A 16,671-nucleotide genomic window follows, 5' to 3' on the forward strand; every position below is an offset into this window, starting at 1 on the left:
TTTGTATCGATGTTAGTAAACTGAATATGTTAGACTGATGGTTGGATGTAATAAGGTATTTGAATACATTGCCTTGAGATTTTCATGATGTTCTGCCATTTTCTAAGCAAACAATCAATTAATTAATTGAGAAGGTAATCAGCATATTAGTCAATAGTGATAATAATCAATACTTGCAGCCCGTATTACCTTGATTAGTATTTCTGAAGAGTGAAGTTGAACATCTTTTTTATCACTACATGTCTGTCGTCAAACTAAAATTAATATCAACTGGAGAGTGTGTGATTATGTGAAAAGGCATTTTATGAATAATGACAGTAAGGAGTGCACACTCTCATATGCGTCCAGGCTTATCAGCATCAGTATCACTTTAGTGGTAAGTTTGTGCGTGAGTGTGTGTAAGATAAAGACAATAATGAGTTTTTATTCTATCACAAATAGAAAACATTTAGAAAGAAATATGCAGAGGCACGCTCGCTATTCACTCTATTGGTCGTATTTCTGTGTGATTTGACAAATTAGAGTGAGTGAGTAAATGAAGGGAAGCGGGGGAAATACTAATAAATAAGGGCTGAGGAAAAGATGAAAAGGGAGACCCAGAAAGATTCGAGCACATGTGTGAAGTTAGATGAGTGAAAATCCTGAAAGAGAATCTGAGCCAAAGAGTAAGAATCCCCAAGTGGCGGAGAGAGAGAGAGCACCCTCTCTTCTTCCAAGTCCCTCCTTCCGAGTTTGCCTTGCCCAGTGTTACCATGGCAACGCTCAGTCTTCCACAAGCTGACCACGCTCACACACACGTGAACATACAGTGAGTGTGTACACGTGAACATACAGTGAGTATGTTCAAGTAGCACCTTGAACAGCCACGTGCACAGATGTGAACAGATATCGCACACATAACCTGGATGGCGGCTTGCTGATAATAAGCACACTCCAGCTTTAAAAGGAAGATAAATTGTACCACTTTTACTCAAAGTAAACACATTGATCGTTCATCAGGAAGAATTTAGAAAATTTAGTGATTGCTTTTCAATAAAAAATGACGAAAGAAATGTGTTTTCTATGACAGTAAATGTAATATGTTTGGATTTTGGAGTGTAAGTTAAACAAAACAAACAGTTTGAGGATGTTTCTTCTGATATTGTGATTGCCATTTATTTTCCAAATATATTATAGCGTAAATGATTGATCACTTCAACAAAACAACAATCTGCATGTAAATTGGTCATTAAAAAAATAGTCATATCAAAAGCATATTTTTACATGATTTATGTAAAAAAAAGAAGATTGTCCACGTCGTCATGTAGTAATGTTGATAATCAGATGTTTAGTGAATCGGAGAAAAGCACGGCTCTAAATGTAAAAATACCGTTTGCAATGGCTTGAGCCGTATGCCTTAGATAAGAACATCCATCAAACTCATCTCCCACTCTCCCACACAGAGCAACTCTTTCACCTGCTCGCTGGTTAATTATCACTAGCAGCTATTTCGAGGGCTGAAGAAAAGAGAATCTCAGTAATTGAATAGATCACAGAACAATCACTACAGAGTGTTGGTTCCAAAATTGGTTAATCTACAGACCTGAGTCTCCATACTAGTATTTATTTTATTTGCCATCTCAGAAAACCCAACTATTAACTGAGGGGTAAAAATATATATATATATATATTTTTTTTTTTTTTAAATCCTGAATTAAAAGGTAAAGTGAAAAACAATCACGGATAGAAAATGTGACTATATTGCAGCAAATATTTGACCGAAAATAAAACTGAACATCCGAAAATTTCTTCTCCTCTCCAGCCTGCAGATAAGGAAGGCAGTCTGCCGAAGCAGGTGGGAAACAAGACAGAGTGCGGCCTGCTGGGATTGGTCCTGGACCTGAAGCGGGACTATCAGCCAATAAGAAACCAGATCCCAGAGGACAAGATTTACAAAGTCTACACCTTCAACTCTGTCAGGAAGTCCATGAGCACAGTCGTCAAGTTGTCTGATGGGAGCTTCCGCATGTACAGCAAGGGAGCCTCTGAGATTGTCCTCAAAAAGTGAGTTTGGTTTTGTCATAAAAATGAGATGATTCTGATGGTATAACTTTGTTGTACAATAATATGATGTAATCAAGAGTTGAATTTTTAACAAGTGTATAGCTAATCCATTTTGAGTGCATATTGCACTTGAGGGTATAACCTATTGTACATTTCCTTAGGCAGTGAGCAAGAGCTGAATTTCCTCTAGAAGGTCACACAATTGTGACATTTTACAGAACATTACAATAACAGTACAGTAGCAATTGATTAACTCTGAGAAAAACACGAGACGCAGTTAATAAGCTTTATGCACCCATTGAAGGAAGGAGCACAAATTATCTTTTGCCGATGAATTACATTAAAATGAAACATGAAGTTATAATAAATGGCTGTTACACTGTGGAGTTAACTCATTTAACATAAATAATGTACAGATAAAGCTACGAAAAGCTTAATTTCAGGTTATATGTAATACAAATTTGAGCTTAAACTGAAAGAAATCCTAAAATGATACAAATAACAGTTTAAAGTGAATTTGATCATACTCTGTGGCACTTCATGCCACTAGACGTGTTTATTTTCCAATTATTTAGCTAATGATGAATCCATTTATTGTAGATTATAATGTATTTTTCGCTTCAGTAGTATTTTCTGGCGGCTCAGAGGTCGTCAGGTACTCTTGAGCTATTTGACCACAACATAGTTGTAGTTTTGTAGTTTCTATATCTAGCTTGATGTTAACACTTTGGGAAATACACCAATGTGCTTACCTAGCGTTACATGAGAAGATCAACACCACTCTCATATCTGTTTATTCAATATTAATATACCATGTAAGATACTGTCAGATTATTTTTTTAATAGACTAACCAAGATAGATATAATGTTTTAATTACTGATCTTTAGAGGTGATGATCGGTTGGGGTTTACCTATGGAAAGAGCCAGACAAACTGTTTCCTCCTGTTTTGTATGCTAAGCTAAGCTAACCAGGTGCTAGCTGTAGCTTTATATTGAATGCACAAATACGAAAATTGTATGAGATTTAGTTCGTCTTATTCTCGGCAAGAAAGCAAATAAGCGTATTTCCCAAACTATTCCTTTTAGTGTTTATACTTGTCGACAAAGATGAAGCGCCAATGATGACCATTCTGTTCATTTAAAGTCTGAAGTAGGTGCATAGGCTGCAATACTCCTCAGTATTTTTGGTTTTCCATGTTGGGTCATTTGGACAATATCAAAATTACAGTACACAATTTAAGATTGCCTCTCCCCCCTCGCGCTCCACTCTTAAATACAGATGCAGCCATATCCTGAACGAGGTGGGTGAGTCGAGGGTTTTCCGTCCAAGGGACAAGGACGAGATGGTCAAGAAGGTGATCGAGCCTATGGCATGCGAAGGCCTTAGGACCATCTGTGTGGCGTACCGCGACTTCTCCGGTGATCCCGAGCCCTCCTGGGACGATGAGTCCAACATCCTCAATGACCTCACAGCCATCACTGTTGTTGGGATAGAAGACCCTGTCAGGCCAGAGGTAGGAGAGTGTGAGACATGTTGGCAACAGACTGAGAGGAGTGGATGTTAGCTAAATGGGCTTTACTGCATGCTACAGTATCAGCAGCTAAGTCACAGTGACTTAAAGGATGTCTATATTTTAGGAAATCTATTTTTTGCCCTTTCAACACCTTATAATATCTCTATAGATCTCTATTGTGCTACTTGTTTATGCTGCTCCTGAACATAATAAGTATCATAGAGTATATCAACATCTATCCCCTGCCGGGGGAAAAGGGGGAGGGGTTGACATATCAGCAAGGTTGAAACGAGCTGATTTTCAGTTTTTCTTACATGAAATGCTGGTCAGGTTATTCCAGGAGAGTTTTTTTTGGGCCTCTGGGAAAATAATTGACTGCTCAGAATGTCTGAGATGCTAGTTAGTAACATTACTGTTTGCTTATTTTTGCAAAAAGGGAAATATGGATGGAGCTGTTACTGTGTGTTGTGAAGAGATCAAAGGGGGGGCCCAGGCCAGCTCAATGTTGCCACACCCAGATGGAGATCGTCTATACTATGCTTACAATTTAAAATATACAAAATATACTTGCTGTAACAAGAGTGTATATACTGTACAGCTGTTTAAATTATATAGATACATTGTGTGGCATGAAAAAGGATTGTATAAAGATTGATATTTCTTAAAATATAAGTAACATTCTAATCTAATTCCTTTTAAGATTGCTTCATACTGGGAGAAAAGTACATTTAAATGTAGTACAGTTTGATAGAAGTATTTATAGAAAGAAGTCATGTAGACCTCTAAGTACTGAGGATAAGCCTCCTAATGAACTCTGTATAGATACAGTTTGGATTAAAAGAAAGTATGCTAACTATAGGAACAGAATAGTTTGAATTTACTGTGTACTTCTCTCTGTTGTTTTTATTATGGAATTCTGGACCAGCCTCTAAAAACCTCTTTAGTGCAATTTTCCTTAAATTTTCCTGGATCACAAATCCTGAGATTGTTAATACGAAGTACCCAAAGTTAATCCATTTGTAGAAAACACGTGCCACACATTTCAGAATTTTAGTTACATCAGACCAGAACAAGTCTTTGTTCTAGTTTGTCATACGTGATGATTGAGAGGGATTACATTTTATGAGTCTATACATTGTTCCTGCAGCTTTAAAAAGGGGAATGCATTTTTCATCATTTTGCTAATAAGATGGATGGCATCCCACCTCATCCCCCTGCTCCTGATCTCTAACTGGCTGAACATTTATTAATGTATTCTCAATCTTGAGTAGTGGATGATAACGTCTCATCTAAACAAGGAGATCTGTGGGGACGAATATTGAACAAGCAGCAACACTTGTGTGATAGTAGCAGCCTACACAGTGAGTTGATATAGAGGGATCATGTGTCATTTCATAGACTTGACTTTTGTGTGTGTGTGTGTGTGTGTGTGTGTGTGTGTGTGTGTGTGTGTGTGTGTGTGTGTGTGTGTGTGTGTGTGTTTGTGAGAGAGATCAATTGCTTTACTGATTGATTGCTTCACTAAATGATTATTGATTCAAGAAATGCACACTCCAGACTGGATCTATTAGCTTAATTTAATATGCGCAGCTCAGTTTCCATACTTTGCTAATATTTGTATGTGTGTTAGTTAGACTGTTAATAATTGTGAATATACACTATATTATGTAGATGATATGTTAATATATTGATTCCTTACATTGGGTCCTCAAATGTTCATTTTCAGATTGGGACATGGCTCTCGGGCATTATTGTTGCCTAGTGAGTTACTACTCTTGTGACTAATCACATTAACTAAACTGAGAAGAGATGACTGTTATACTCTAAAGAAAGAGATATCTACTGTATGTGCACAGCTGGAAACTGACCTCACTTGACAGCTCCCGTGCAGGTACAGGGAAGCAGGAAGCTAACTGACTGCTGCATTATTCAACTTCCTCCTTTCATCTTTTTTCCATCCCACTCCCTACTCTCTAATAAGGGCTCTCATTCAACCTCTCCCATTTTTCTTTTGACTTTTTCTGCACATACCTGTCTATCTCCCTACGCCTTTCTCTTTTTGTATGAAGCAGAGTTATGAAAGCATCTAAACAGTTCTAGGTATCAAGAAACCCTTTTTGTATCACAGTCTATTTAAGGTTTTATATTTCAACCAACTATAGAGTCGTCCTTAAAAGAATAATCACAAATGAAAGCTTCGAAATATGCTGGGCAATACGCTGAATATTGCATAGCGGATATGCAATAATGCAGAGTTCTGCAACATATGTGATCTATTAATTCACACTTTAGCCTGACAATTTGCAGCATTTCTCCTTTCTCCGACCACAAAGGTCGCTTAACATTTGATATTTTCATGAACTGATGTGGAATAGCGGTCCACTGCTGCAATCCACTAACATCTTTACAAGTCTCTTAGGCTAATATAGGAAATTAGATGACTTTCCTCTCTGCTAAAAAGGTCACACAGAGTGGTAAACATGTTGTACGTTTGTTTATTAGTCTCCAGTTTCTTTCCTCAGAATCTTTTAATAACTATAGCTGCTCTGTGGGGTTGCCTCCAGAGGGAGGAGGGGAAAAGGAGAAGAAAGAGAAGAGGAAAGATAGAGGCAGAGAATGATAAACAGATTCTAAATCAAATTCATGTCAGAGGAATGTCAGACCGTAGGAGAGGGAGGACGGGTAAGGGGAGAAATCGAGGAAAACAAGTGTAACCAGATCTGTATTAGAGACCCGAGAGGATTTTCAGTCTCACCTACTAGCCTCCTACCCTCGAACCTTCGTCGGGCCAGATTGTTTTTTAATAAGTCCTCACTTCTCCTCTCCTCTTCTCTCTGTCTCCTCTTTCGGATGACCAGTCAACCAGAGCAGAGGGAAACAAAAGGAAAAAAAGAGTAAAACAGTCACGTGGGATGACAGATAGGCAGACAGGAACTTGATATCTTGATAACAATGACTTGGTGAGAGCAGAGAAAGCAGGATGTAGTATCTGACTCCACTTGCAATAATATTAACTGTAAGAGCCTCTTCTTTAACTTGTCCGATCATATTATTTATAACATTGTTGTTACCTTCAATACATTTCTAAATTGGTGGCAAACCAAAGCGACAATTCATGATCTGTATTTATTGTTTTATTTTGTATATGTCATGAGGTGAAAAGCTAATTTGGCTTCATTGTTTTTTTCCACAGTTAATCCTTTTTCAAAATGAAAACGAATCCATATCTGGTTGTTTTTTCAAAATTGTAATACTTCCGAGCAGTACATTCAATGTACTTTTTAAAGCAGTGCACTTTTTAAAGTATGAGTATGTCACTTTTAAAAGAAGAAATAACCCATTATTTATTTTATAAACTTGTTTGTAAAAGAAAGAATGGGTTATTTCTTCTTTCAGCAGCCATACAACACATATTTGCTCACATTAATATACTCAGGGATTTATTTACTCTGGTATGACCAGTAACTTATGGTGGCTGATGTTATCAAACTTTAAAGAAATATTGCCGTGTAAAGGACATTACTGAGTCAGCTGACTGACTCAAAAGGTTCTCCACTTATGCTACTGTTATTGTAGGTTTAAGTAAAATGTGTATAGTTTTGCTTCAAAGCTTTCTATAATGAGCCATACATTATAATTGTAAGCTGCTGTATAGATTCACATATATTATCCTCTCCCTTTAAATGAGTTAAATACTTTATGTTATACACACATGAGCAACTTGATTAAGCAGTTCGTCAGTCCAATATATTTACACATTGCGGTGGTGGATCCATCATAGTTGGCATGTGTTTGTGCAATATGCCCAAGTGTCTGTTATTGTGTGGAAAGTATGCATATTCCTTCATCCGTGTGTGTGGAAGTGAACATGTGTGTGTCAGAGAGAAAAAGAGACGCAGGCCTATGTGTGTGTGTGTAAAAGAAGGAGTTACTGTATGTGCACATGTTTGTTTGTGTGTGGGTTTGGAGTGCAGAGCTCGCCCACACTGACCTTTGTCAGGAAGAAGATGTGTTTCTGAATTAATATTCAGCTCTTGCTAGCTTGTTCTACCACAGATCAATCTCCATGCCGCAACTTCTCCCAGTTATCCTACAATACTAATGTCTCTAGGGAAGAGAGAGATACATATGCAATGCCTCATTATATATCTTGTTAATACAAAAAGGGACAGAGGCAGCATACTGTTCAGATAAAATAAAGGTATAATTGAGTTGTATTAGTTTTCTGTGTGTGTGTGTGTGTTTTGTCTGTCAAATATAACTGTATTGGTTTTACTGGTATGTGTTTTTTAAGGGGCTAAAATCACTGTTTTATAGTATCAATGGATTACATGATTCAATTACATTCATTTTGTGTAGCCCAAAATCTCAAATCACAAATTTGCCTCAGAGAGCTTTACAAGCTGTACACATACGACATCCTCTGTCCCGGGACCTCACATCGGTTCAGGAAAAACTGCCCAAAAAAACTTTAACAGTGAGGGAAAAAGAAAGAAACCTTCGGGAGAGCAACAGAGGAGGTTCCCTCTCCCCGGATGGACAGAAGTACAAGATGACATACTGTGTACAGAATGAACAACATAACAGAGTGGCATGACTTCTTGTTTGTTAAAGAAGTTGATTATAGTGCCGAACATAATTACTTTTACTGTTTTCTTCAGTCTCACAGCTCTCATAATGTAGCCTTTTCTTTGGCTGCAGCAGGCAGCTGTTTTCAGCAATGAAGCCCTAAAACCTACGTTATGTTACCGACACAGCACCAAATGGACTGTCAAAGTTAACGACTAGCTGGTGAACATAGAGGAGCATTTACCAGACATTTGTCTCATGAGTTAGTGGAGACTCAAAAAAGAGCCCAAAGGAGAGTGAATATTGGACTTGTATTCATCTTGTGGCCAGAAACTACAAATGAAGGCTAGCAAATGTGTCTTCATGTATCACTCTTTAGGTGCCCGATGCTATCCTAAAGTGCCAGCGTGCCGGCATCACAGTGCGCATGGTGACAGGAGACAACATAAACACAGCCAGGGCCATAGCCATCAAGTGTGGTATCATCCACCCCGGAGAGGACTTCCTCTGTATCGATGGTAAAGAGTTCAACAGGAGGATCCGCAATGAGAAAGGAGAGGTACAGTAACTCTGTCAGAGTGAGAGAGGCTGAGCTCAGAAGAAAGAAAGATACTTCTCTAACTCTAAATCATAACCACCTGTCCTTTTATATCTGTCTGTGTGTGCATGCCCAGGTGGAGCAGGAGCGTATAGACAAGGTTTGGCCGAAACTCAGAGTTCTGGCCAGATCTTCCCCAACCGACAAACACACCCTCGTAAAAGGTGAACTGGTTACACGATTTCATATCCATTACTGCTGATCGAAATGAAACTCTCCTTGTTTTAACATTGGTCGTCTACTTTACTGTTTTTAATGATTGGTCGGAGTTTCGCAAAAGCCATAAATAACTGAAGTTATTTGGTCAAGATTATTGTCTTTCAGATCCGGTGTTAAATGTATTTGCATTGTGTGTTTGACAGGCATTATTGACAGTACTGCGGGAGAAACGAGGCAGGTGGTGGCTGTGACAGGAGACGGGACCAATGATGGACCTGCACTAAAGAAAGCTGATGTCGGATTTGCCATGGTGAGCAAACCCTATTTTCATTTTTTTTTTTTTTTTACTGTTTGTATCATTTTTCGCCTTGCTTGATTACTCAACATCTGCAGATATCTTCTTCACCTCTGCAGTATGTCGGTTTTCTTCTCAGGCTCTCTGCTTCTAGCTGCGTAGATTAGGAGCTCCCCCTAGTGGATGTCTGAGCTCACACAGTTTCTCTGCAGTATATATTACTTTTCAGACTACTGAAAACAAAAAATGCAATTTTTGGTATTCAGTTGTTTCTTCTACTTCTGCTCTTTTCACAAATTAAATATCCATTGCCCCATTTTCCTCCATGGTCCAATATCATACGTCTTGCCCCTGTCATCAAACGACTCTTAAGTAGTCTGTATCATCATTAGGAATGTCCCAGTATCGAGTCAATTAAGGCATTTTTAACTGATTGATGACGGCAATATATTGAGCCCGATTAAAGGGAGGCTTCCTTGTTTAATACTTTATTATGTTTTAGAGAAAAAAAATCAAGTAACAGCTTGGATGCAAGTGTGTCTTTTCTTAATGCAATGCAGAGCTATTCAACTGTCAAACTTTTACATTACTTTAGTGTACTTGAAGGGTGCATTGTGCAACTGTGTTATCTATGACATTAGAAGTAGGCCTATCAGATAGATAAGATAAGATGAGACAATTCTTTATTAGTCCCACAGTGGGGACATTTGCAGAAATACAGCAGCAAAGTTGATAGTACAACAACATTAGTAGAATACAAAACAAGTACAATAAATAGTATGGGCGGTATGGGCATATCCTTTTTATTAAAAGACTGAGATCAATATTGGGAGCAAAAAAAAACATAATTAGGACATCTCTTATAATCATTCCCCATCATCATAGCTGACTCGTGTCCAAAGTCCAGTTTTGTTCCAGTGGCCGCAGAGGTGATTCAGATAGATTACGTTTAGGAATTGTGCAATGTGATGCAATAGAATCTCCTTTTTTTCTGACTGCACCTTTTCCGTTCTCTTCCAGGGTATTGCTGGTACAGATGTGGCCAAGGAGGCATCAGATATCATTCTGACTGATGATAACTTCAGCAGCATCGTTAAAGCAGTAATGTGGGGCCGGAATGTCTATGACAGCATCTCCAAATTTCTTCAGTTCCAGCTGACTGTCAACGTTGTGGCCGTCATCGTGGCTTTTACTGGCGCCTGCATCACACAGGTCAGAAGCGTGTGTGTGTGTGTGTGTGTGTGCGCGTGTAAATATGGCCATGTGATTGGGTTGTATTAGCATAACTGTATTCTGGTCAGTATTTCAAAAGCTGTTGAGTGAAATACTTGAAAGCAAAACGATGGAGGTAATGAATTACAGGCGTGTGAAAAAGTTAGTTACAGTGGATGTGCTGGTTATTAGTTTCTTTGCACCCCTTCTCGTACTGACATTATTGTTTTTTTGTGTGATTTCCCTTACATTTCTGCAGGATTCTCCTCTCAAGGCCGTGCAGATGTTGTGGGTGAACCTGATCATGGATACGTTTGCATCTCTGGCTCTGGCCACAGAGCCTCCTACAGAGTCTCTGCTTATGAGGAGGCCATACGGTCGCAACAAGCCTCTAATCTCAAGCACCATGACGAAGAACATCCTGGGACACGGAGTCTATCAGCTCATTATCATCTTCACACTGCTCTTTGCTGGTACGGACTATCATGTTGCTCTGCAATACACTGGTGGATCTGTACCTTAATGATGTGTCATGAAATGGGTTCAGAGTTAATGACATCATTCTAGTTGTTTATTATGTATTATTTCCCCCCCTGTAGGAGAGAAGATCTTTGATATTGACAGCGGCCGTAATGCTCCTCTCCACTCCCCTCCATCTGAGCACTACACCATCATCTTCAACACCTTCGTCATGATGCAGCTGTTCAACGAGATAAATGCCCGCAAAATCCACGGAGAGAGGAATGTCTTCGATGGTATCTTCAGGAACCCCATCTTCTGCTCTATTGTTTTTGGCACTTTTGCTATGCAGGTAAGCAGATTATATTTGGTTGGTTATTATCATACGTTAGATATGATATATGTTCATGACTTGTGCTTGGCTTTTTGTAGATTGTGATTGTGCAACTTGGAGGCAAGCCATTCAGCTGTCAACCTCTGAACCTGGAAAAGTGGATGTGGTGTGTTTTCCTCGGGCTGGGAGAGCTTGTCTGGGGACAGGTAACATGCAAACTCATCCGTCTCTTTCTTTCTGATTTCCACTTGTTTTCTTGCTTTAATTTGAGGTGATCATGTTTTACTCTTCCTCTTTGTATCTCTACTGTACTGGGTGCTTGTCACCTTTGCGTTTTGACCCATGCTCTGTTTCCTCTCTTAGGTGATAGCCAGCGTACCCAATAGCAAGTTGCGTTTCCTGCGGAGGGCTGGCCAGTTAACCCGGAAAGATGACTTACCAGAGGAGGACGCAAATGAAGATAATGATGAGATTGACCATGCAGAGAGGGAGCTGAGGAGAGGACAGATCCTCTGGTTTAGAGGACTCAACCGCATTCAGACTCAGGTGAGGACACAAGTTCGATCCCCAAGTTGCAATTTGTTGTTTTATCTCACAGAGAGATTTCGCTGGATTGCTTCTTCTGAAAGAAAGATACAGTTTGATTAAACAGGGTCACTCTTATCACTTGTATCTTTACTTGATAATAAATGTAAACTTTTTGTGAAGTCAGTTAAGCAGCAACAAGATTAACTTTCACCAAGCTGTTTTCTGACATGGCTTTTTGTTTCACTTTTTGTCTGTCTTTGTCATATAATATATTTTTACTTGGATGTAGCACAACCTCAGATAAAACCTGAGAAGCTTACTCCTAAGACGAAGTGCTAGACTATGTTATGTGTTCTTCTAGTCAGTAACAGCCTTCAAGTCATTTTATCTCAAGATGGTATTTAGGTACATGAAGATCCAGCTTTCTCTCGCTGGACTGAGCGATCGATCATGTGTGGGGACCTGAAGAAGCTCGACAATCAATCCTCGAGGATTAAATGCAGCTGGAAAAAGTCAATGAATTGTTCTCACTGTGACCAACTCTGCACACCGTTATCACTGTGATGTTCAACAACGTTTTGCTTCTGTGTTAGACTTGATTTCATTTTACTGATGTCACTAATGGTTCAGGGTGAAGCTATCCTGAGACATGATACTGTCATCCTACAGAGGCAGCCACACATGGTTAGGTTATAGAATAAATATGGGTGTTTCATATTAAAGGAGAACCAAGGTTTATTTTAACTGGAAAAAGCAGATGACATCAATAAAGATGGGTCCAACGAGGCAACAGCCAAGAGTGGTCAGATGAAAAAGGTTTTACACAAACCCTCAGATTATATTTAAACTCTAAAATGACAACAAAACATTATAAGTTTTACACATTCAACACAAGTTACAGACCAACTTCCTGGTTGAACTTTGACCTTCTATATTTTCTGTAGTTCTGCACACTTAAAGGTTCGGATCACACAAAGTAGCAAACTCCTCTTCTGCCTTATTTTCTATAGCATCTAAGAAAAGAAAAGGGCACCCAAATGGAGGTGAACGAAATTTAGTTATGCAGTGCTGAGGACATTGAAAAATCACACTTGAAATATTCACCAGCAACACCTTTCCAGAATTAATGGCACTATTACTCTGGATAATCCACCCAGTAAACTGTCAGTAGTCCTCATCGGAGTACTTCCTCAGTAAAAGTAGTCCAAGTAATAGCTGTGAATGCCTTGCGCACCACAATTGAAAACTCATTGCCCTCCATTATTTTTGGTTGGGGGCAGAAACTTGCAGCGAGGTAAGAGAGATTTTTTTTTTTATTTGGGGTAAATTTACCTTTTGAGTTAAATTGAAGATTTTTCGTGAGGGGATACTACACCCTGACCTTTAGCTGTCCTGTCCCCCCCACCCCCTCACCCATCGTTTCATGATTGAGACACTCTGTACTCCCTTTACCACCAAAGTCACCCAGCAAATCAACCTGTGTTGCCATTTGGTCTCTGTCGCTCTGAGCAGCCATTTGTCCTCTCCTGTTCCGCTCTTCTCCCACAGATTGACGTAGTCAACACCTTCAAGAGTGGCACCTCCTTTCAGGGGGCGGGGGCTCTGAGACGCCAATCATCCACCACCAGCCAGACCCAGGATGTAACCAATGTTTCTAGTCCTAGTCACGTGTCCTTGTCCAATGCCCTTTCCTCTCCTACAAGCACTACTGCTGCTACTGCTCCTCCCACTACTGGCCGTGAGTCAGAACTCTGTCAGTCTGCTTCTCTGCTCTCTTTACTTCAGAGGTGCCATCATGTCATGAAGTTATCTTTTCTCTGCACATTGTCTGGCTTGTAATTCTTACAACAAATTACCGTGACAGTCTCCATTTTGGGGTTGGCATCTCTGAAGATTCGTCTTTTTTTTTTTCTTGCTATCTGCTTTTTTCATTTCCTCTCCCTCTCTCTTCTGTCTTTTTGCTGTTCATACTGGATTTCAATTCATCTTGATATCTCCTCCCATGCTTGGGTCTACTGTCGTCTCATTGGTGAATGTGTGTTTGTTTCCTCAGAGTGCTAGGAGCGCAGGACTAAGGGTGATACCCACGGCGTGACATTTCAGGTTGTGAGTTTGTCTCCCTCTGCTCATCCCCCATCCACCATCCCATTCTCCAATCCGTCCATTTTTATTTATCGACGGACATTTATGTGAACTAATTCCAATCAACTCACCAAGAGACTGGGTAAACATTCAAGTATAAGTTGCAATGTTGTCTTATTTCATCTGTGAGTTTGCTACGAATGAGGCCAATCACACTGAATTGAGCGGAAGCAAATCTTTCCCTTCTACTCTCCAGCTGATACATAAAGGAAAACATAAAGGACGCGACTAGTTTGTGTGCCGGACTTCATACAACAAAATATTTTAAAAACCCTGCAATAGCCACTTCTTTCAAATGGGGATCCCAAAAGGTGCAACTTAAATCTAGCCACAAGAGGTCACTGTCAATATCAGGGACTATCTCTACTTAATTATTTTGTCTACTTCCATCTTCTCTTTCTTCGTCTCTTTTTTACACACACTTCACTTTGTCTTTAGCCTTCATCTACGGATGAGAATCAGATGTAAAACTCTGCCAAGGGTTGTGTGGATGGGGATGAAGTATCACCATAAAGCAGCACAAACAAACAATTCATCTCGTCTTGTCGCTTCATACTGTCAGTGTAGTTGACTGTCATGTTGCCATAGTTACGGACATAGATCCTCTGCAGCAGCAGCGATGTAAATTCAACCCCCCCCCCACCCACCACACACCCACCCTTTTCTAACACCCCATCAGTGTTACTTGTCAGACATCCTGTCACATGCACTCATCCCGACAGGCTCCTCGTATTATTTGTTTTATCTGTTTTGTCTCCTTATACCCTTATTAATCTGCCACGGTTTCTAGAGTAGCAGTACTACAATATTTACAGTATGTACAGTATTCACATCTCATAGAAAACTCAATATCTATGAGGCCTTTAATGCACTGTTCATGTATGTTAATGCATCTTCCCATGGAAAAGTTCAAAACTATTGTACATTGTAACCTTATTGAAAATTTGAGAATTTGCATTTTTCACTGACATTTCAATAAATGTTAGAGGATGGATTTCAGTAGCATCGGGACAAATCGTTCCTATAATAAACACAACATGGTTTCAGCTAAAAAAAAACACTTTCAAAAGGGGTTAGATAATATGTACAGTTAATAATACTGCATTAGTAATTTGAGGTGTCCACAGTAACATTGATGCAAACACGATGACCCCTTTTGTAACTTTTGTATCCACCCCAATGTGCTAAAGTGAGTCAATGTGTAAAAACATCAAATAATGTCGTTGTAGCTATCAAATTTCAACATCTGTTGATATTATACATGCAGATAGGCTTTTGATTAAAACAACGCTTTCCTAATATCCATAAATACTACTATCTCTTTGTCATCTAGTTGCTTGGGGCCTATACTTGAGTGTTTACTTAGATGTGCATGGAGTTGAAAGCTGTCAGACCTCTGACAGTAAACTTATTATTTTCATTATTCACCTCCATTTGTTTTGTGTCAGCAGTCTGTGTGCCGGTGTCCACTTCACCAGCCGGTTGTCTTTTTGCATGTAGTTTGTATTTACCTCTTATTTATTTCCTGTGTTCATAATATCTTAACCTAAATGCCACTGATTTTCTTATTTTGGGGGTGAGGGGGTTGTTGTTTTGTTGTGAGTTTTACACTGTAGTGCTTGTGTTCACCCTCCTTAATGCAGAGTTTGACTCTCTCCATTGCTCTGTTTGGGACCATGCGTCACACCACCCTGTGCTATATGTGTTTGTCCCATTCAGAGTCTGTGTGGATATTGTCCCAGACAGTGTTCTGGTAACTCCAGAAGTCTTTAAACCACCCGATTTGGATCTCTCAGATCTAACCTCCTTCCTTCTTACTGACCTCGTCCACCAGATTTCTTCAAACTTGCATGTGATATTCTCCTTTAATTTTTTCTGTGAGCATTCCATTTATTAACGTGGCTTGTTTCTAGGTATACAGCACATTGGACTAAAGCGTATACTTACAACGAGCGTTTGTGTTGCTTTGGTATTTGTTTTTCTTGAAATGTATGATTTGTTTTTGTTTTTACGATTGTGTTCCTCACGGCTTTACTTAGTGCACGCCAAAATCGAGTGACTTGTGAACTGTAGTCATCTTGTGAAAGCAGAACACAGACTGCAATTGCTTTTCCTTCTTTACCTTCTCCTTCACCTCTTTATCCTCAATTGAGAAAAAGTTCTCTCCTTCCCCTCTGTCCCTCCTCTTCCCTCTTTTCTCTCATCCCAAGGGTCCTTCCCACCCTTCCGATTTGTCTCTGACATCACTTCTCATCGTTTTTCTTCTCTTTCCTCCCTTTTTTATTTATTTTTTTACAACAGATCCGCGTTGTGAATGCATTCCGTAGCTCTCTCTATGAAGGCCTGGAAAAACCAGACTCCAGATCCTCCATCCACAACTTCATGACACATCCCGAGTTTAGGATAGAAGACTCCACGCCCAACATCCCGCTAATCGACGACACAGACGAGGATTCTGCTCGGAGGAGGAAGTACTCTAGCCAGCCCTCATCCCCCAACAAGAATAACAACGCCATCGACAGTGGCATCAATCTCACCATCGACACCAGTAAATCAGCCGCATCCTCTGGCCCCGCCAGCCCTCTTCACAGCTTGGAGACCAGCCTCTAACCCTGATCCTAACCTCAGCTCTAACCTCTAATGTCGTTTCCTTGTAGTCTGGGGCCCCCTTCTCCAATTCCTCCAGACATTTAACTGCAACCTTACACCTTGTCACCCCCAAAACCTCACTAAATCCAACTCAATCCTCATTTTTCCAGCCACCCTTGCCTCCATTGCCCCCCATTTACTCACCCACACAGGACAGGTTCTGTGGCA

The 16,671-nt window shown here is 39.8% G+C and overlaps 1 protein-coding gene across 7 annotated transcripts in view; it reads left to right on the forward strand.

Moving 5' to 3' along the window:
* Window positions 1-16,464, forward strand: part of atp2b2 (ATPase plasma membrane Ca2+ transporting 2) — a gene marked incomplete at both ends in the record, with an annotated part of 60,552 nt that extends 44,088 nt beyond the window's left edge. For 5 of the 7 annotated variants that reach the window (XM_079218430.1, XM_079218431.1, XM_079218432.1 and 2 more), the window contains 11 exons: window positions 1,802-2,043; window positions 3,324-3,558; window positions 8,507-8,686; window positions 8,802-8,889; window positions 9,088-9,194; window positions 10,200-10,391; window positions 10,651-10,864; window positions 10,991-11,202; window positions 11,283-11,390; window positions 11,548-11,730; window positions 16,156-16,464. In XM_079218430.1, the coding sequence (XP_079074556.1) occupies window positions 1,802-2,043; window positions 3,324-3,558; window positions 8,507-8,686; window positions 8,802-8,889; window positions 9,088-9,194; window positions 10,200-10,391; window positions 10,651-10,864; window positions 10,991-11,202; window positions 11,283-11,390; window positions 11,548-11,730; window positions 16,156-16,464 (2,070 nt within the window). Of the gene's footprint in view, window positions 1-1,801; window positions 2,044-3,323; window positions 3,559-8,506; window positions 8,687-8,801; window positions 8,890-9,087; window positions 9,195-10,199; window positions 10,392-10,650; window positions 10,865-10,990; window positions 11,203-11,282; window positions 11,391-11,547; window positions 11,731-13,260; window positions 13,354-16,155 lie in introns of all 7 variants that reach the window. The other 2 variants (XM_079218429.1, XM_079218433.1) reach the window with 1 other exon arrangement.
* Window positions 16,465-16,671: the final 207 nt, after the last annotated feature.

This window comes from Taurulus bubalis, assembly GCF_910589615.1.
Source record: "Taurulus bubalis genome assembly, chromosome: 5".
In the NCBI taxonomy this organism is placed as follows: Eukaryota; Metazoa; Chordata; class Actinopteri; order Perciformes; family Cottidae; genus Taurulus; species Taurulus bubalis.